General features: G+C 32.8%; 1 protein-coding gene across 1 annotated transcript in view; it reads left to right on the forward strand.

Annotated features, from left to right (window-relative positions):
- Positions 1-23545, forward strand: part of LOC148303160 (bicaudal D-related protein homolog) — a 151335-nt gene that overhangs the window by 118816 nt on the left and 8974 nt on the right. The window contains exons 2-6 of the mRNA XM_088270411.1: positions 939-1079; positions 11240-11395; positions 13940-14113; positions 15037-15307; positions 21999-22219. Coding sequence (XP_088126537.1) covers positions 939-1079; positions 11240-11395; positions 13940-14113; positions 15037-15307; positions 21999-22219 — 963 coding nt within the window. The remainder of the gene's footprint in view (positions 1-938; positions 1080-11239; positions 11396-13939; positions 14114-15036; positions 15308-21998; positions 22220-23545) is intronic.

The raw sequence follows: 23545 nt of genomic DNA on the forward strand, positions 1-23545 counted from the left end.
CTCCTTCAGACACATGCAACAGTTCAATATCCAATGAGATATTGTTCTACATAGCGGTAGCTCTTCTTACAGGCATAACCATCGGCAGGTTGGTCCTGTGTATAGGAATGTGAAACAATCTATGTCGACGCCGTCTTAGGTAACTATCGGAAACGCTGTTTGAGGTAACAACGGAGTCCTGGCGCCAACGAACAACTTATTTAAATAAAATTATATTCATAGCTAGACAAAAATATCGAAAACCTTTAGTACACAACCATGATACACGATTTACACACAACGAAGGTTTGATAGTCCCAAGAATTAACAATAAATATGGGAGTCGAACACTGCAATATATCGTTCCGAAAATTTTCAATTTGTTGCCGACGGATGCTAGAGGTCAATATAAAATATGGAACAAAGGCAAAATAAAGGAATGGGTAAATGATCAAGAGTTAATTTTATGAAAATTGTAAAATGTTTAAGTCTATTCTTAATTTTTTCTCTTTTTTATGTGTATATTAGGTTAAAATCGTTAAAAACAATAAAAAATGTATTAAAAAAGAACTCCACCGACAAGACACACAAGGTGGGTCTCTGCAACAAAAAAAAAGTTCTAAATATGTATGTATGTATGTTTGTTCGCCTCCGTCGTGTAATGGTCAGCACGCTCGGCTACCGTTCTGGAGGTCCCGGGTTCGATTCCCAGGGGGGTCAAATAAATATAAGTGATTTTTTTCACTGTTATATGTATTCAATATTACCCTGGACTGGTCCTGATGTGGGGGGCTGATCACCTTTTCTTCATGTGTAAACGATCAAGATAACACTGCGTTTATATAAAACAGTGCCCTATGCACCATTGGGGTGCGGATAAGGGTTTGAATTGAATTATTATTATTATTATGATTAAATAAAATTATATTCATAATCTAATAATTTGGTTTATGTTTCAGGCTTTGGAGCAAGAGAAGCACCTGCTCAAGAGGAGACTACAAGCCACCACTGAGGAGAGTGAAGTCCGGCTGCTGGAGCTACAGTCTGACGTCAGGGAGCTGTCGGATAAGCTCGGCAACAGGGAGAACAATGTCAAGCAGGTAACGTTAACTATTCATAGATTTGGCGTTAAATTTGTAGAACTCCATTTTAATTTATGTATTAAATGTTCAATCAAACAGTGATTTTTTGAGTCTACTAAGTTGTATGTAATCATTTATAATTTATATTTGAAGCACTAACCTTGTGATTTTCCATTTTTTCATAAAAACGTAACTTTGTTTTGAAATCACTATAAATATTTTGTTAAAGCTTATATATAATTACAATGTTTTGAATATTGAAAGCATTAACTTCGTGGATCATATTGATATATTATTTCGAGAAATAAAAATTATTATATAAATATTAAATAGTAATAAATGTAACCCTGAAGAGGGCAACAGGTTGTTGCCGAAACTAGTTGGTTAAATAAAAATGTGAGTGGATTTGTGAATGGACACAAAGTATTTTTATTTCTCGAAATAATATATAATTATAATGTCTATCGGTTTCGAAGCCAACCGCTTCTTTATCAAGACTGATTAATACTAATCTAACCACTTTTTTTATTATTAGTACACTTTAACCTACCGGTTTCGACATCATGCATGTCATCATCAGGGTTTATTTAATTCTAAAACATTAAAAACATTAAAATACTCATAATTAATTACATTCCCTTACCAAAAACCAAAAACTAAATCCTAAATGTTTAGGATTTAGTTTTTGGTAAGGAAATGTAATTAATTATGAGTATTTTAATGTTTTAGAATTGAATTAACCCTGATGATAAAGGTTCTTGTCGAAACCAGTAGGTTAAAGTGTACTCATAATAAAAAGTGGTTAAAACAATGTTTTTTTTTTTAATTTTATAAAGTACATATATTATTGTTTACTCGATTCAAACGTAGCTTCACCTCGTCTCTCAACGATCAAATAATAATATTATTCATAACCCCAAATTACACATCATGTAATAATCACACTATGCGGATCTCGATAAAACGTATTAAATTCAGCTGGCCTTCAAGAGATATTCCGGCCAAACAATCGCAAGATTTTCGGACAGAAGATCGCCGAGCAACCTTGCATTCTATTCAAATGTATTTTTTTCTCGACAATCGTCCATTTTGGCCAGTTTTGATCTAACTGCCATCTCTCGTTCACCAATCCGTCTCCAATAGGGTATTATCACTGGCGAGGAATATCTAATTTAACATACTCAACCTATAAAGGATTGTATTAGACTCGTTTTGTGTTTATAACAGCCTATATAATTCATATTTTCATTCTTTTGGAAAATTCGCCTTCGAAAAAACGTTATTTTTGTAAGTTGGCAATGAATGACGTCACAGAAACGATTGAGTTATTTTAATTTTGGTGTCATTGCTAAATTATTGGCAGCTCGATTTGTTGATGTCTATGGTCCACCCTCCCTACCCCCTCCCCTCATATTTGTATAACACAAATGGTAGTGTAGTGGTAAACAAACAATCCATACCACTACTATTTCAACTCTATAAACCATAGACAATAAACCAAATGACGTCATATAACGTTTGACGACGGAAATTTGATGACGTATGCGAACGCACGTTTTTTGTTTTATTCAAATATCTAAAGTTTAAACCTTAATATCTCCCTTACTTCTCTACAGATTTCATTGAGAATATTACCGATAGTCAATGATCCATTGTTGCGCAAGTGTCGGGTGTTGCGCAAGACGCCACATTTAGCGCAAGTCACTCTCTGCCTACTTGTTATTACTTCTCACTTCCGATCTGCTCCATTTGCGCAATGCACCACGTTTTCTGACTGATAGGACTCTTGAAAGTGTGACGAAACAGCGGATTCGGTTTGAACGGAGTATACACTGGCTCGCCTGTTTTAGACCCCTAAATTCTACTAAATTCGTACTTGCTTTTCAAATGTTGTCTTTCAAGATAAAAAAAAATCTAATAAGTCATCACTTTGTGGGTAATTTTGATGTTTAGACACAAATAGTCAGTATTTTCTTCAGCTTGAGCACTCTTTTCAACAACGTTATAAATCAAAAATCGTCAATTTTCACTTGTGCATGTTTTCGGAATGCCCAAAAAATGTACTATATCCCAGCAAAAGCGTCATATTTTTAACTTAATATTTACCTGCTACAGGGCAGAAAGTGTTGTTTTTGCATTTTGAAGAAAAGGTATTGTTAAATTATTTTCAAAAAATACTAAATATTTTTCAAATGGAGAAAAAACCTTCAGGTTTTACCAAAAAAGATCACGATTTTTTATATATGACCTTGTTGAAAGGAGTGAGTGACAGAGTTTACAGGTTTAAATACATTCCTTTTCATTTTCAAATACCGATGTTTGAAAATGATAAGGAATGCACCATAATGAAAATTATGCGGAATGACACGGTGTTTAAAAATGATACAGCCTGCATCGAAACACATGTCACAATAATTTTTTAAAAATAGTGGTATTTACTAAGTAAAACTTAAATTTGTCCGCCTCCGTAGTGTAATGGTCAGCATGCTCGCCTACCGTTCTGGAGGTCCCGGGTTCGATTCCCAGGGGGGTTTAATAAGTATAAGTGATTTTTTCACTCTAATATTTATTCAATATTACACTGGACTGGTACCTGGAGTGGAGGGCTGATCACCTTTCCTTCATGTGTAATCGATCGAGATAACACTGTGTTTACATGAAGCAGTGCCCTATGCACCATTGGGGTGCGGTAAGGGATTTATTATTATTATTATTAAAACTTTAATTAAAAATGGATAGATTTTATCACAAAGTGACTGCCGAATCAATTAATGAAATTATTCTTCTCAACTCTTATAATAACTTTAGCTCTAAATGAAGTCAGCCTATTAATCTTCTTAACTTTTGCTATACCTATTTTATTCTTGCTGTTTACTTTTAACTCATTTAACATTTGTTAAATTTTGTTACAATTTACTGTTTTATTTGTTATTCATTATTGCAAATGTATTTATGTTAAATGTTCTGTTAAATTTCTAAATAAATAAATAAAATAAATTATTAGTTTTTTTTTTAAATTACTTGTCTTTCTTAATATTTCGAATGTATTAAATATTTTAATTTTTGATCATACTGTTTTCAAAATTAAAGTGCCCTAGATTTTATTTCAAAGGATATGTACTAATATTGTAAAATCTTTTTTTGTTCACAACATTTTGAGTGTGTCCAAATACTTGTTAACAAATCTGATTTGTCTCCACCTTCTTCATCGACCATCCTGAGTAATTTTGCTGCCCAAATATAGGAACTTAACTAACTAACTAACCATCACGCCGCTTCCCCACAGGGGTAGGCAGAGAGAATCGAACGCCACACCATTCTGTCTTTGCAAACATTCTTCGCCTCTTCTACATTCATGCATCTCCTCATGCATACCCGATGAATATTACGACTCCTGACTCGGCCGCTTTCAAGTATTTGACATACCTGATTGCGCCAAGTTTTCCTCGGTCTTCCTCTGCTTCTTTTTCCAACTACATTCGCTTCATAAATTTGTTTAACCGTTCTTTCATCACTCATACGTTCCACATGTCCAAACCATCTCAACACACCTTTCTTAATTTTATCGATAATGCTTATCTCAGCCTTATTTTCATCATTCGAACATCTATCAAACATCGTTTTGCCACACATTCGTGTGAGGGATAGCATTTCGACTGCATTCAGTCTGCTTTCATCCTTCTTTTGCCAACTCCATGCTTCGCTTCCATACATAAGGGTTGGAACCAAGATATAGGAACTTTATAGGAGTAAATAATGAATGGTGTATTGCTCTCTCACCTTGCTCTCTCGATTTCTGTTTTGTCATTCAGTTTTATTTTCCGATTCACCTGCCTTATTGCAATAACGTACTTGATCCAGTGGATATTTATTGGTGTTGCCTCTAATGACAATTGACAAATTCCCTCAAAAGTAGGTCACAGACAGACAGATTATATCTTCGGTTGACAGCACTAAGTACTAACTAAATACCATTGTGTATATTACCTTCAGAAACCTGCTTAGTGAAATCGACAGTAATTTTACTCTTGTTTTTTTTAATTAAAATGTAACTTTAAAAAATTATTTTAACTTAATTATAATGTCTACCGGTTTCGAAGCTAACCGCTTCTTTATCAAGACTTATTAATCCTTAAGTATTAATGATCACCCGGGGAATGAATTCTGTGTTAGCAAATATCCCCTTAATCAAACTATTAGATTTCAGAGACTCCAGCCATAGGGAAATTGAAGACAAAATTCCATGGTTACGACAACTATGTAATGAACGTCGACTGAGAAGAAAAAACATATTATACGGGTAGATACTGAAATAAAAGTTGAAAGCGTCGCATTTGGCATAATTTTTTTACTACTTTTTATTAAGTTTTTAACTCTCGACTTGCCCTCTAACCGCCCGCATCTTTTATTGACTTACAACAGCATTATGGTCGGGTACATCACTTTCGATTTCGCTGTAGAAAATGTCGTAAACGGATTAGTTCATAAGTAGCCAACAACGTGGAGCACAATAATACACCTTCTCTGATAACTTTTAAGAAAAGTGTGAGACTTTACTATCTATCATTAGAATCCTAACTGTGCATCAAACCTCACTCCTTCCTTTTTCCTTTACCTTCCCAAATGTCATCAATTTGTCATCTGAGACATTGCTATCTGTCATTAGAATCCAAACTGTCCATCATACAGCATTTATTAGTTTTTCCTCTACCTCCTTCCCTTAACTTCCTTCTTCCTTGGCCTTCCTTACTATCATCAATTTGTCATTCGTATTTTGTCCGCCTCCATAGTGTAGCGGTTACCGCGCTAAGCTCTTATTCTGGAGGTCCCGGGTTCAATTCCCAAAAGGTTCAAAATAAACATTTGTGATTTTTAAGCCTAATATATATGACCCTGGACTGGTACCTAAGGCGGAAGGCTGATCACCTTTCCTTCGTGTATTTAACCATCAAGATAACACTGCGGGATCCGACCCCCAGGAAGACCACCTAAACGATGGAGGGATAGCTGGTCTTCCACCTCCCAGGAGCGGACCGGAGAATGACAGGACTTAGTCCTAAAAAAAAAGAAGAAGAGGAAGATAACACTGCTTCTATACGATGGAAGGATTAAGTTTCAAACGTTTTGACCAATATCACTAGTCTGTTTTTGGTTGGTCGGATGATATTGCTTCTTAGCAATAAACCCGCCAATGTATTGTATATATTTTTTTCTGTACATGAAGTTAAAATAAATAAATAATATCCGCTAATTTGTCGCCCATTTTGTAACCTTGTCCGCCCGGAATGTCCGAAACCCCGACTTGTATAATTGGATTGAAAGTAACCGGATTACGAGAATTGGTTTTTCTACGATTGAAAACCGGCGAACCGCGAAAACTTTACCAACGTGTCTCTTCGGTCACAAAAAATACAAATTCTTTAGCGTGTTTTAGGTATTTGTATGCATAAAAATACAAATACTTTTTTTGTGTGTTCGTTACGTAAAATAGCTTAAAATGTTTTTATTTTATTTTTATTTCATTTATTTGTTTATAAATGTACATGCATATATCGCTCACGCCTTTCAACAACGTCATATATCAAAAATCGTCAATTTTCAGTTGTGCATGTTTTCGGAATGCCCAAAAAATGTACTATATCCCAGCAAAAGCGGCATATTTTTAACTAAATATTTACCCGCTACAGGACAGAAAGTGTTGGTTTTGAATTTTGAAGAAAATGTATTGTTTATTTTTTTTATAAATATGCTTAATATTATTTAAATGGAGACAAAACATTCAGGTTTTACCTAAAAAGATCTGTTGCGCAGTAAAAAGGTCAATGAGTGGCTTGATATTTATTTTTAATACATTTTATTATATTTTTAAACTTTAAAAACGATCTCTTGAAAAATCAAGTTTTTTTTATATTTGACGTTGTTGAAAGGAGTGAGCGATATATTGTACGTTCATTTACAAATTCAAATACATGACTTTTTTAATGCAGAGACCCACCAAGCCACCTTATGGTATGTGTATGATATATGACTAGATGTATGGATATGAAGTAAGCTAGAAGTGTATGTCAGAACAGAAAAAAGTGCTTCGGCCACAAAAAATACAAATATTTTACCGTGTTAAAGTATTTGTATTTTTTAAAGTGTTTGTATTCATAAAAATAGAACTATTTTTGTTGTGTTCATAATATATATTTTTTTAAGGAATAACCCGCAAAGCCTAAGGCTTGTCTGCAAGTAGAATAGTAAGGATAGGGAAGGTAAATGTGAAAAATACATCACAAATACTCAGACCACTTGAAAACAAATCTCTTGAATTTATTTTGCACTTGGCGGAAATCGAACCCGCGACAACAGTTTCGCAGTCGAGCGTTTACCCAACTACGCCACGACGCCTGTTCAATGTGAGACTTCATGTTTGGGTGTATAAATATATATATATATATATATATATATATATATATATATATATATATATATATATATATATATATATATATATATATATATATATATATATATATATATATATATATATATATATATGTATGTATATATATATATATATATATATATATATATACATATATATATATATATATACATATATATATATATATATATATATATATATATATATATATATATATATATATATAACGTGGTAATATTTTCCTTTTGAAAATCGAGTGTAAATAATATGTAAAGTGGGTGTATAATAATAAAATAAACAATGTGTTGCTTTGTAATTAAAGTTTATAATTAATTTATCTTTATAATAATTTTTATATCTATCTATCTATCTATGTATCTGATTCTGACAGTTAATAATATTATCGGAAGTCTTTTGTTTTATTCTGAGCGACGCATGCGGCATCTGGTGGTAGAACTGTTTTATGTAGGTACTTTTTGTAAGTACTTAATAAAATGTATAGGTAGGTACCTAGGTATTTTATTACATCTCCCCCCTTGGGGATGAAAATTCATAGTAAAATTTTCACTCGTCCTCCGGATCATCTTCTTGTAGTGAAGGGACTGGTATAAGTTTAGTGATATGATAAAGTTTTTATTTTTATTTTTTCCTCCTATCTTTTTTCCTTCTTTTTTTTTCTTTCTTTTTTTCTTTCTTGTTTTTTTTTCTTTCTTTCTTTTTTTTTTCTTTTTTTTCCGTTCTTTTTTTTCTTTCTTTTTTTGTATTTTTTTTTTCTTCTTGACCCTTTTAAAGTAGACACAGTTTTTCTCAATCCATTTGTTTTTTTCTTTTGAAATCCTTCATTTTTATTCAGATCTCTTAAAGTATCTTCTAATATAACCAAATGTACAACTTTTAATTGTTCATCTGCATTTTTATTCGATTCTAAAACTGGGTTCCGGCTTAGACAATCTACTTCTAAATTTTTCTTTCCTGGAGTATATTTTATTTCATCTTTCGTAGAAGTTTTTTGTACTTTATTTTTATTTTCATTTTTCAAGCACTGTTTCTGTGTTATTTGTATGTCTTCATTTTTATTCTGATCTTTTAAAATATCTTCTAATTTAACCAAATTTACAACTTTTAATTGTTCATCTGCATTTTCATTCGATTTTAATACTGGATTCCTGCTTAGACAATCTACTTCTAAATTCTTCTTTCCTGGAGTATATTTTGTTTTATCTTTCGTAGAAGTTTTTTCTACTTTATTTTTATTTTCATTTTTCAAGCACTGTTTCTGTGTTATTTGTATGTCTTCATTTTTATTCTGATCTTTTAAAATATCTTCTAATTTAACCAAATTTACAACTTTTAATTGTTCATTTGCATTTTCCTTCGATTCTATTACTGGATTCCTGCTCATACAATCTGCTTCGAAATTCTTCTTTTCTGGAGTATATTTTATTTTATATTTTGTAGAAATTTTTTCCACATGATTTTTATTTTTAATTTTATCACTAGTTCTTAAATTTCCACGTCTTCTTTGATTATCTTCTAATAGTTTTCTTTGATCATCTTCTAATTTTTCTAACTCACTCCGAACATATTGTAGTAATTGTTTTAATACATCTAATGTTTCATAATCCATTTCCAATTAACAAAATTGTCGTTTTATAACGTGGTAATATTTTCCTTTTGAAAATCGAGTGTAAATAATATGTAAAGTGGGTGTATAATAATAAAATAAACAATGTGTTGCTTTGTAATTAAAGTTTATAATTAATTTATCTTTATAATAATTTTTATATCTATCTATCTATCTATCTATCTGATTCTGACAGTTAATAATATTATCGGAAGTCTTTTGTTTTATTCTGAGCGACGCATGCGGCATCTGGTGGTAGAACTGTTTTATGTAGGTACTTTTTGTAAGTACTTAATAAAATGTATAGGTAGGTACCTAGGTATTTTATTACATATATATATATATATATATATATATATATATATATATATATATATATATATATATATATATATATATAATATATATATATATATAAATGTGAAAAACACATCACTAACACCTTTTGTCCGCCTCCGTAGTGTAATGGTCAGCACGCTCGGCTACCGTTCTGGAGGTCCCGGGTTCGACTCGCAAGGGGGGTAAAATAAATATAAGTGATTTTTTCACTGTAATATTTATTCAATATTACCATGGACTGGTACCTGAAGCGGAGGGCTGATCACCTTTCCTACATGTGTAAAAAAACGATCATGATAACACTGCGTTTATAAGACACAGTGCCCTATGCACCATCGGGGTGCGGATAAGAGTTTATTTTTATTTTTATTTTATATGTAGTAAATTAAGTGTAAAAAATAGTTTACATCATGTAATATAAGCTAACTTAAGAAATAATAAAAAAAATAAAAATTAAAAAAAAAATAAAAAATGTATGGTATATAACTAAATGTATGGATGCCAAGGAATCTAGGAGTGTATGCTAGGACAGAAGAGTGTGAAGAGGACCATCATCTCTTCTTATCCCGGCAGTGAACAAGCGTAGTTGTAGTCGTATTTTATTTTGCCGTTCTTCTGGCATTATGTAGGTTACTATTATTTTATAATACAACGCCCTGTGTAATGCCTACGTAATACTACATAATGGTGTACTTGATTCAAAGAAAATTAATGATTCACCCACTTAGGTTATCGATTAATATTTCGTTTGCCAACATTCGTTATGGATAAGTTTCATATCAGGCGATAGCGTTGTTGCCATGGCGACCATCGTTAGGTCATTGAAGCGGGCTCACTGAGCTCTCAGGTATGGAAAAATCAATAAAAATGGACACATTAGCACTTACGCAAAATGGCAATTAGCTGTTTCTCCGTAATTGCGTAATCTATTATGCCCAGCCTTTATTTTCTAACAAAAGTTAGTCATTATTCTCCGACATTCACGCCTAGGATTTTTTTTAATGTATCAATTACAAATTACGATAATGTGCCCGCACTGGGTTTTTCCGAGCCGATGGCACATTTTACAATACTTATTTATCAAGCTTCTTCTTCTTCTTTTTCGTGTAGGCCTTGAGGCCTGCTTTTAAGAGGGATTAGTCTGCTGTGATGTCGATTCTCACCTCTCAATCCATCTCTTTGGTGGTCTTCCCGGGGGTCGTCTACCTTGGGCTTGGCTGTGCAGTGCAATGTGGATGGTACCTAACGACATCTTCAATCTGCCCCTTAGAGTCTTTATTTCTTACACTCTCAGCGCGTTTTTTGTTACTTAGGTGTCCTGCATTCGATCCCATATAATATAATATAATATATGGCATATATCATGATGGATCGCACACAAGTTTTATATACATATTTTAATTTTGCTGGTGATCTTCATGCCAGGGTTTTTTTTATATAGATTTTTTTTAAACTTTATAAAAAAAATGTTTATGACTTACAATTAAATATGACGTGGCCGAATGATGCGATCTTTTTCAGATCTACCCACTTCCATTACCCGTTTATTAGCTCAAACAAACTATTCAAGAATGGGTAATGGAAATAAAATATCACAATGAAAATACTTAATTTCGTTATTTAATGACTTAATGAAGCAGGTTGTACATCTTAATTGCAAAATAATCAAGTTTTTTTTTATCAAAAGATGTGTGTTAGGTTTTCTTTGATGTGTTTCTATGTTTTGGATCGTTTAATTCTTTGTAGGTTTCACATATTGATAAATGTTCGTCTGTTCCCTTCCAGAGTGAACGAGAGAAAACCACACTAATAGCAGAATTAACATCACAAAACAGCAGACTAACAGCGCAGCTAAAGGAAGCCTCAAATCAAGAGATCCAACTAACAGCCCAACTTCAAGGACTCCGAGATCAATGCTCAATGAGGAAGACCAGTTTACAGGTAAGGGGTTTTTGTAATTATCTTTATTCTACGTAGCCATGTATAATTACGGATATGGTTAAGGGGATACAACAAAACACAGAATTCAATCAACCGCCGATCGCTGGAGAGGTAACACGTTTTTCCACGTCCGATATACATATAAATAAAAATGTTAATTTCACATTATTTATTTGACATCTCAACATAGATGAAGAAGAATAGGAAATCTGGACATTAACGAGGCTTAAGACCGTCATAGGCTGGTTTAAGTAATCACTTTACACATTAATATTCACCAATTCTACCCATGGTTGACAACCACACTACTCAAATTCTTTGAACTTCTATATATTTATTTATTTATTTTATTTTATTTACTCTGGAATCGTACAGCTTTTCATTTAAAAAAGCATATAATAAACAATAGTTACATTAACAATAATAAACATTACATTACATTAACAAAAATAGGTACATTAATAAAAATAAAGCCAATTAAACAATTCCACATTTATATAAGTATATGGCTATAATTCCACATTTATATAATTTATATATATGGCTCAATTTCGAAATATAGTGGTTGAATCACTATAATTTCACTAGAGACATCTATTGGTGAGATGAAAGAAGCTTTTTATTGAGCAGAAACTCTTTCATTTGTATGTGAAATCCGAATCCTGGACACACTCAAAATGTTGTTCATGTTTAATGATTAAGGAAACACCTGTTTTCATGCCACTTGAGTTTATTTATTTATGACTACTAGTTTCGGAAGCTAAGCTTCCATCTTCAGGTCTGAATAATAACATGTTTGTTAATGCAAAATCTAAAATATCCTTAATTTTGTCACTGAATGCTTTAAACGTTTATATACTCAATTTAAAAACAACATTTTGAGTGTGTCCAAATACTTGTTCACAAAATCTGGATTATCTCATCTCACCAATAGATGTCTCTAGTGAAGTTCAAATGATTCAAGAATAATGTCTCAAAATTGGTTCATATATATAGAACTTCCAAAAATTAGGTAGTGTGGTTGTCAATAATGGGTAGAATTAGTGAATGTTACACGTGTGTAAAGTGATCACTTAAACCAGCCTATGACGGTCGTCAGCCCCGTAAATGCCCAGACTTTCATATTCTTCTTCATCTTTGATTAGATGTCAAAAAATAATATGAAAAATTGAAATACTTTTCCTATTAATAAATAAGGAAGGAATGCAAAGCTGAGATAAGCATTATCGATATAATTAAGAAAGGTGTCTTGAAATGGTTTGGACATGTGGAACGAATGAGTGACGAAAGAACGGTAAAACAAATTTATGAGGCGAGGAAGACCGAGAAAAACATGGCACGATCAGGTATGCCCAATACTTGAAAGTTATCAGGTTAGGAGTCGTAACAATCGGCGGGTATGTATGAGGAGATGCATGAACGTGGAAGAGGCGAAGAATGTTTGCAAGGACAGAGTGGTGTGGCGCTCTTTTCTCTCTGCCAACCCCTGCGGGGAAGCGGCGTGATGGTTAGTTAGTTAGTTAGTTATTAATAAAAAATCCTTAATGTTAAAATAAGTAACCGTTTGATCCATCGTGCAATTTTTACCGAGTTTCACTGTTTCAAGCACTTCACGTTATTTTTACTAAATTCAGGACAGATCTTTAAATATAATATAATTATTGTATATTGTCAATTTCAACTCATGGTTGATCATTAGTGAATAGCGACAGTGCCCTAATTAATAAAATTATAAGAAGTAATTTCTTGAATGTTTTTCGCAGATATTTTGAGGCACATTTTATAAACTTTATAAAATAAAACAACTTTGTTTTAACCACTCTTTTATTATAACTACCTACTGGTTTTGACAAGAACCTTGTCATCATCTGGGTTTATTAAATTCTAAAACATTAAAATACTCATAAATAATTACATTCCCTTGCCAAAAACTTCCACACACTCCGTAAAAAATCCTAAATGTTATTTTTTTAAAAATAACATTTAGGATTTTTTACGGAGTGTGTGGAAGTTTTTGGTAACGGAATGTAATTAATTGTGAGTATTTTAATGTTTTAGAATTTAATAAACCCTGATGATGACAAGGTTCTTGTCGAAACCGCTAAGTTAACGTGTACTAATAATAAAAAAGTGGTTAAAACAAAGTTGTTTAATTATATAAAATTTAAAAGTGGTAAGCCTAATCTTATTTCATATTGTATAATTTAGTTTTCTAAAATGCCTCCCGCTGATTTTACATTTAACAGTGAGCGCATACAAGTGATTACACCATCGTGCATGCGTCACTAGTAAATGAACAATATATTATTTTAGCAACCATGCCCATTGCGTATACTAATTACATAAATAAATGTAGAATTCAATCCAACAAACCTTGTTTTATTTTGGATATATATTACGCAACAATTCAATATGAAATTCTACCTGTCTGCAGTTACAATAAATAAAGAATATTATATTACTATACCACAAAGTAATCATTGCTTTTATTATAAAAAATAAAATAAAAAGTATATATTTAAATAGGTATTTTCTTTTTCTCAGGACCACGTGAGCAGTTTGGAAGCCCTCAGAGAGGAACTGCAGCTGGTATCAGACAAGAAGACAGAACTGGAGAGGCGGCTGCAGGGGGCCCTGTCCGATAGAGATGACCTCGCGAGGCAACTGGAGGAAGCCACCGACAGAGTAGCGATGCTGGAGAGGCACATCAGGGAACAGGTAATACGAATAACCATTGCCTGGAGATCTCAAAACCTAGTTTAAAACGACCCACAGCAACACCACACCGTTTTTTAACAAAGAAATTCATAATCATAATACACGGGGACATAACAAAATACATGTGGAGCCGATAAACACTACTAAATTTGGAGTAAGGTCCTTAAAATATATTGCCTATACCCAAATTAACCAGCTGCCTGACATGTATAAAGTAGAACCCATTCGGGGATCCAAAATAAATGATCTGAAAAAATACTTACTTTATGGAATGATATATAAGTATGTAGTGATTAGTCGTATTTTGTTTTTACCTTATTTTTTTCTCATTTTTTTTATATTTTCTCATTTGTTTATTTTAAATATGCTTCTTACCTTATGTTTTTCTCATTTATTTCTTTTAAATATGCTTCTTATGACTATTTACAATACCTGTTTTTATATTTTGCCATGTATTAGTTTTGGTTATTTTTAAAAAAATCTTTTTTGTAACTTTATTATTTGTGTTCCAGTCTTGTTAACCTTAATCCCATGTCCCAAAATGAGAAATAGACATTACTCATCGGGAATATTATATGTATATATGACTTATGTATGTAATATGTTTTGAAAAAATAAATAAGTAAATAATTATTCTTCTGCTTGGTGTAGGCCATGTGGCCTCCTGCGATGAATTTGCTTCCTGCTTTTTTGATTCCCAGCTATCAATTTGTATCTACAATACCTTGGGTTGGCCGTTCAGTGCAATGTGGGGGAGTCTGGATGGTTCCATTCTCCTCACATGCGCATACCATTGTCTCCTTCGTTGCCTTCCCCACCTAACGACATCTTCGATCTCGCATATTTCCCTGATCCTGGCATTTCTTATTCTATCTCGAAGACTTTGTTGAAAAGGTTTGTTAATGACACTTTTCGTTTGGTAGGAGCTCAAGTACCAGAACTCATTCACGGACATGGAGCGCCTGCAGCGCGAGAACTTCACCCTGAGCGAGCGGCTGGGCGGCGCGCCGGCCTCGCTGCAAGGGGCGCAGGGCTCCGGCCCCTTCGGGCCCCGGCGCTCACTGCACGCCGAGCTGGGCGCGGGCCACGAGGGGGCCGAGGCGCAGCCCCCGCCCGCCTCCGAGATCCTGCACGTCTACAAGCAGCTCAGGGCCATGTGCTCGCACCTGAGGTCTAGTCACGACGATGACTCGGGTGAGATATTGGACTTGTTTGTTTGTGTTATGTTGATCGGGGCTACGGACGCCTTAGCGCTTCACGCGAGTAGAATAAACTGAAATCTAGTCACGACGATGAATCGGGTGAGATATTGGACTTGCGTTTGTTTATGTTATGTTGATTAGGGCTACTGACACCTTAGCGCTTCTCGCAAGTACAACAAACTGAGGTCTAGTCACGATTATGACTCGGGTGAGATATTGGACTTGTTTGTTTGTATTGTGCTGATCAGGGCTACTGACACCTTGTCCGCCTCCGTACTATATTGGTCAGTACGCTTGTCTACCGTACTGATGGTCCCGGGTTCAATTCCCAGGGGGAGTTAAATAAATAAAGGTGATTTTTTCGCTATAATATTTATTCAATATTACCCTGGACTGGTACCTGAAACGTAGGCTGATCACCTTGTTAACGATCATGATAACACTGCGTTGTTTTTTTTTACTTTTTATCTTTCAATAACTTTTTTCTTTTCAAAACCACATATTTATTTCGAAGAAAACTTATTTTTTTGTCGTGTTGAACACGACAGTTCAACACGACTTAACAGTAATCTGTCGAAGAAAGTGTATTGAAAAAAGATCATAATGAACCACACGTTTAATTAACATCATTTAGATCCTACATTCCAAAATGCCGAACAAACGTAACTAAATTCGTTAAGATATAAAGCTTAACATAAGTTTGAACATAAGTTTGAACATAAGTTTGAACATAAGCTTGAACATAAGTTCAAAGTACACATTTGAAGATATATTTCATCTTTATGTATTATATTTTTTTTGGTTCGTTAAAAAGAAACGTATGCTGGCTTTTGTTGAATTGCTATTTATTTACTTTTTCCAAATTCTGTTCAAATTAGATGTAAAAATTGACCAGGAATCGCACATAGATCAATGAAGGAATTCTGCTAACTTTGCTTAATTAATTTTAGCTGAAGATAATTTTGTTGTATAAAAAAAATCATATCTAAAAATATGGGGATTATCAGATTGTTTTTCGTTTTTGAAACTTAAAATTAAAACACCTGAATTCGTTCAAACTTTTTATAATTACTGTTAAATTAAAGAGCAGGCTTTAAATTTTTGTTTATCAAAAATAACCGTTTGTATGTGCGCTTTATCCATTTCTTCACTAATTTAGCCTGGCACTATATTTTTCAATCACTAGCTGAGCATTGCTTTTGGAATAGCGTTAATTTGATATATAAAAATAAAATTTGGGTGATGTGTTTGTCAATCATTTGTAGAATGGTGCATGTTATGAAGTGCTCATTCAAACCAGCCAATAACAGATTTTAAGCCCTCTAAATTCCCAGACTTCTATATTGTCATATTAATAAACGTTTTTGATATTAATCGATAAAATCTTGATATGAAAAAATCGTTTGAGCCACTAAAAATGTCATGACATCCAAAACCTATACGCAAAATTACGAAAATTGTCGGAACAATGACATGTGAAGACGAGAAATATGACAGGGAAACGTTTTTTTGCTGTTCGTTTTAGAGAATAGAGCCATGTGGATTCGTTTTCAAACGACCTTCAAGCGACATTTTTTCCTTGTTCCATTTCAAAACAAGAGTTTCTACTTTGAAAGTACCTACCAAAATAAAGCTGGCGTTTTGCGTTGTTTACATATTGTAACATAACCAGTGCCTCCTATACAATAAGACAATTATAATTAATGTACCATGTTAAACATTAAGTATGAATGCCGATACAGCTCGATATGTTTTAAACATTTAAACGCTAGTGATTTTTCTTTGAACAAAGTATGATGTTTCAAAATTATGGGGCAATATGCCCATCACGTTGAAACAACTAATGATTTACTGTCGAGTCTCATTTCAAACCAAACATTACTATATGATGTTCATCGTTATTATGTAAGTATTTATCTAAACAAAAATTAACTTATATTGTTTATTGATATGGTATTCACTCTATGGAACAAATAACACGCTAAGGACGGGAAAGGTATTTCTACCCGTTCGGTCGATTGATGCTTAAGGACGGCAAGGGTATTTTTACCTTCTGCACCGGCGTCATTTCAAAAGCAGAATAAAGGAATTATTCAATGTTTTTATATGAATATAATGTACCAAACTCTTTATTAAGGTCTTAACTATATGTGCATAACTATCAAATCCCGTCGCCAGCGTAAAAAAATACCCGTCCGAAATGTGATACCATGGTGAAGTACGAGCTATTGCACCTGATCATAAAAGGCCAAATAGAAGTTCGACGAGGTGTGGGTAGAAGGCAGATCTCCTGGCTCCGGAATATACGAGATTGGATGGGGATCAGGACCGTTGAGGTGTTATTTAGAGCTGCCCGAGACTAGGAAAATTATTCTCAAGTGATAGTCGACGTCAAGGACATGACACGCACAGAAGAAGAAGATCTTTTTTTAGTGAGTTTCTGGATAATGGAAGCAGGTTTTACAATTCACATGATAATATATACATATTCCGAGTTACACTTGGATGGCTTCACTCTGGCCATTGTCTATACCTACACAACGGATTCTTCAGTTCTTTAGACACGTTGTGCGTGGCAATGACGATAGTCTGGAATTACTGGTTATGATTAGTAGCCTGGAGGGGAAGAGAAGGGGAGAAACATCCCTAACACGATGGACCGATCAGTTAAAACAGCAGCAGGCACCTCTGTAGTTGGAGCGCTACGTGCAGCGCAGTCAAGAGAAAACTGGAGAAAAGTCATTGCTTCCACATGGGTCACGACCCTCAGTAATGCGGACTAAGACGGAGAAGAAGTATGTTCGGAATTTTCCGAATGGATTATCCGGCCCGGATAACAGAGAGTCGACTCTCCCTACTTTCGCATGTAACTGCGGTAGAATGTAACGACACAATAAAATATGTCCACAGGTAGTTTGTACCGCGCCTGTCACCTAGTAGCACCAAGGCAGGACTTGTTTGATCTACTTTTATCTACGATACTAAACGTGAAATCGTAAAACTAATAAAACTACGGTTTAGTGTGCCCTCAATAACAAAAGAGCATTTTTTATTTCAGTTTTTTTTATGTATTATAGATACCACTTTTTCTTAAAAATTATTGTGTTACGTGTTTCAGTGCATTCTGCATAATTTTTAAAGACGCGGACTGGATCTAAACACGTGTCAAAATAGATTAAGATACAATGGTATTTACTATGTAACGCTTAAATTAAAAATGGATAGATTTTACTACAAAGTTACTGCCGAATCAAATAATAAAATTAATATTTGTCCCTGTATATTTATATATATATATATATATATATATATATATATATATATATATATATATATATATATATATATATATATATATATATATATATATATATACATATATATGTATATATATATATAAATATATATATATATATATATATATATATATATATATATATATATCGGTAGTGTAAAGGCAAAGGGGTATATCTGTCTCAGATCAAATTTTACAGGAGAGCAAAAACAAACTTGTGAAATTAAATAACTCATTTGTTTGATGTATTTTTATATGTACATATCTTAATAAAACTAAACAAGTATTGCAATTACAGCTATTAGAATATGAAAAATTTGACAGATATACCCCTTTGCCTTTACACTACCGATGTAAAAATATTCTTACAATGTGGATTTTAAAAAAGAAATCTCTTTATTGAGTAGACTTCCATGTACGCCAACGTACGTTTAGTTTCTCCTTGTCAATAAAGTATTCTATCAGTGAAGCTCTTTGAGTTAATAGCGGATATTTTACGGTGTGCTTCGCATAGTAATAACATCTTATGTGGTTTCAGACACATAAATTGATTGATTTGAAAACAAGGTATTGTATCATAAGTTGTAAAAAAAGCATCATAAATTTGTAGTATTAGAAATCAATAAAGCATGAAAATGTATTAGAAAAGCATCTATAAATGTGGTCAGACATTTTGACAAAACATGAGTAGTGTTGGTACATAATAAATAGTATTTTATCATAATTAAAATGTAACTTTGTTTTAAAATTACTATAAATATTTTATTATAACTTAATTATAATGTCTACCGGTTTCGAAGCTAACCGCTTCTTTACCAAGACTGAGTATTAATCAGTAAGAAGCGGTTAGCTTCGAAACCGGTAGAAATTGTAACTAAGTTAAATAAAATGTTTATAGTGATTTAAAAAAGTTAGTATTCGTTAAGTCGCATTTTTATTTTCTCGAAATCCAGGTAACATTTTACGTAATTGTTTTTTTTCTTCAAACACCGTTTTGGTATTGAATAAATAAGTTTTTCCTCGAAATAATTAAATGATTTTTAAAAGAAAACAGTTATTGAAAGGTAAAGAGTGTAAAAAAATATACATAAGTACATGTATAATTTTTCGATTTGTTTATTTGAAAAATATGGGATCGAATGGACATATGGCCCTTAGCGCAGCCGGGTTCTTGTTAAATTCTGCGTTTGCGAGTACGGTCATGAATTAAAAATTATTTTCATTATAATGCAAAATTATTGACATAATTCAAATTTTCATTAATCACTTACTTTTCAATCTATATAATATATTTTCTAGTCTTATAATATGTAAATTCGGTTGTATATGTCGCTCACTCCTTTCAAGAACGTAATAAATCAAAAATCGTCAATTTTCAGTTGTGCATGTTTTCGAAATGCCCAGAAAATGTACTATATCCCAGCAAAAGAGGCATATTTTTAACTTAATTTTTACCCGCTACAGGGCAGAAAATGTTGTTTTTGTATTTAGAAGAAAAGGTACTGTTTAAGTATTTTTTTAAAATTTATTAAATATTTTTCAAATGGAAAAAAACCTTCAGGTTTTACCTAAAAAGATCTGTTGCACTATAAAAAGTTTAATAAGTGGCTTGGTATTTATTTTTTATACATTGTGTTATATTTTTGAACTTTAAAAACGTTCTCCTGAAAAATCAAGTTTTTTGATTTATGACGTTCTTGAAAGGAGTGAGCGATGTAATATATCGATTATATTTTAAATTAAATTTATTTTTGTCTTTTTTGTTAAAAAAATAAGTATTTGTCAACCTGCTGAAATCAATATATTACTAATCCTTCAAGGAAATGAAAGGTCGCCATATAATATTCGATAGAGTATCACATTTCTATTTTTCATCCAAATGTCGATGTTGAATATATGACGGCATAGTTTGGTAACCTAATAATGTGATTAACTATTGAATCGTGGGTTGTTTTGATCGATTTCGGTTGTCTTAACAAGATCGGGTGTATCAAAACGTCAAATGAAACCATGGAAATACAAAACGCGTGACTGAAACACGTTTCTAAATGCCAAAAAGTTTTACAAGTCATAAATCTTGTATAATCTGGATTTGCGAATGAAGGTTCGGTTCATTTCAGCGGTAAAAATCGGTGATTATTTTAGTAAATAAAACATTAATTTCGGTTTTCAAGATTGAAAAGGATATCTCATACACAACATTTTGAGTGTGTCCAAATCCTTGTTTCCAAAACTGAAGATTTGTGATGAAGAAGAATATGAAAGTCTGGGTATTTAACCAGTTCCCTGTTTAGCCCGAGTGTGACTCGGGCAAGGAGTTTGTATTGTAATGATGAGCCCGAGTGCTGCTCGGGAAAATCATATTCTGACTTTTATCATTGATTCGTCTGAGCCGAGTATATTCGTGAATTTGTTTTTATTGACTAACCCGAGCGGTGTTCGGGCAGTCTTGTTTCGACCTGTTGGTGACGATTTCTTGCACCAGCAAATCTCTCGCCAAAATAACTTAACTTTTCTTATAACTGTTTATGTTTTTTTTTATTTATTATTATTTTTACTTTAGGTCTAAATTAAGTCTGCCCATAAATCTTCTTAACTTTTGCTATATTTTATTCTTGCTGTTTACTTTTGAGTCATTCAACATTTAGCTCACTCCTTTCAAGAACGTCATGAATCAAAAATCGTCAATTTTCAGTTATGCATGTTTTCGGAATGCCTAGAAAATGTACTATATCCCAGCAAAAGTCCTATATTTTTAACTTAATATTTACCCGCTACAGAGGGGAAAAAAGGAAGAAAAGGTATTGTTTATTTTATTTTAAATTCACTAAATATTTTTCAAATGGAGAAAAAACCTTCAGGTTTTACCTAAAAAGATCTGTTGCACAGTAAGAAGTTCAATAAGTGGCTTGATGCTTATTTTTAATACATTGTATTATATTTTTAAACTTTAAAAACGTTCTCCTGAAAAATCAAGTTTTTTTATTTATGACGTCCTTGAAAGGAGTGAGCGGTTTGTGAAATTTTGTAATTGGAATGTTACAATTACCTGTTTTATTTGTTATTCATTCTTGTAAATGTATTTATGTTAATGTTCTGTTAAATTTCTAAATAAATAAATTAATTTAAATAAAATTCGACTGTTAAGCTGTTAAAGGGTTATACCCTGTTATAGGCTTGTTAGGTGATCACTTTCAACATTTCATTTAATGCAAACTATTTTTTAGACTTAATTTACATCATATATATTTACACCTTCTTATAGTATACAAAACATTTCTTTTTAAATCCCTTTAGAATGCCTGAATCTATGAAGAATGAAATTTCTTCTCATTCACCTCATCAAACATTTTCCATGATATGTATTAAATCTTGAATCCTTTTCTAGGTCTCCACTCTGATCTGTCCATCAGCAGCATGGAAGGAGGCGAAGGTATGCAACTCCGAGCCGGAGTTCTGGCCGAAGTGGCGGAGGAGTTAGCCCTCCTGGTGGCCGCCATGGAGGGGGTCCGCTTTAAGGACATGCTGGACAAACTGGCTCATCAACTGCACGACAGGGATGCAGACCTCCAGGCCAAGAACGACCTCATCTTGGAACTACAGACGAAGGTGAGACAAAAATACTAACGAATCTATGAAAAATATTAACGAATGTGTGATGAATCTGTGAAAAATACTAACGAATTTATAATAAGTCTATGAAAAATACTAGCGAATCTACGATGAATCTGTAAAAATACTATCGATGAGTTTATGAAAAATACTTACGAATATATGATAAATCCATAAAAAAATACTTACAGATCTATGTAAAATACAAACGAATATATCGCTGGTTAAATGCCAAAGGGCCACAACGCAAAAAATTAAACTCTTTATTCCAAAAATGGTATCTCAATCGTCAACATTTTCATATTCGAAAAAGACACCCATGATTCTAAATGAAATGGACATTTCTAACGCTTGAACCAGCAATATGATGAAACTATGAAAAATACTAAGGAATCTATGGATGAATATTGATGAATGTATGAAAAATACTATCGATGAAAATTCATCTCCTATGTGAAGAAATCATAAATATGATGAATCTTTAAAAACACTAACTATGAATCTATGAAATATACTAAAGTATCCATAAAAAATACTAACGAATCTATGATGAATCTACGAAAAATACCAACGAATAATTGAAAAATACTAACAAATCTATGAAAAATACTATCAAATCTACCAAAATATACTGTGTATAATATGTGATACGCAATATATTGTGGTATAATCTAAATATATTGCGTAACACATAACTAATTAAGTAAATCAAGACCTTGCGCGTATTTTAAATTACATTTGTGGTAACTTCCAAAAACCTCGTTTTTTTAACAGTCATTTCTACAGCCTTTATCTCTTAAAAAATGTTACTTTCGACATGGCTGTCAAAGATTGCCACCGTATCATGTCGCGGTTTGATCGATACCTCAAAATAGATACCTACTTACATAATAGAGTATTAATTTCCATTATGCACAGTCGTGTTCGGCTACTACTCTCGGCAGACGCGAATCAATGCCGGTAATCTGAAGCCTTACAGTTCCTACTTATTGTAGTTTAAATAGGCATCAACTCTGTGGATATTTTATTTACTGGCAACTCTAGGGCCAGCGATCCGCCAATCGCGGGGCGAGGAACTGTCGTGACAAACGTCAGCCAAGGTAAAGGCGGGATTTAAGTGTCATGTCGAATTTACGCGTTTTGTTATTTTATTATTTCCTTTCCACGTCGCTTTAAAATGTAATCGAAACTTTTTTTATAATTCCACGGATTGATTTTTTTAAATGTCGGTATGTTAGCCAATGGGTAGGTAGGTACTTCAAAATTAGTGATTTAGAACTCTAATTGAAGAATTTATTTAATAATATATTTTATAATTCTTAT

This window comes from Brachycentrus maculatus, unplaced genomic scaffold (assembly GCF_059751285.1).
Source record: "Brachycentrus maculatus isolate JH-2025_06_01 unplaced genomic scaffold, ASM5975128v1 h1tg000384l, whole genome shotgun sequence".
Lineage (NCBI taxonomy): Eukaryota > Metazoa > Arthropoda > Insecta > Trichoptera > Brachycentridae > Brachycentrus > Brachycentrus maculatus.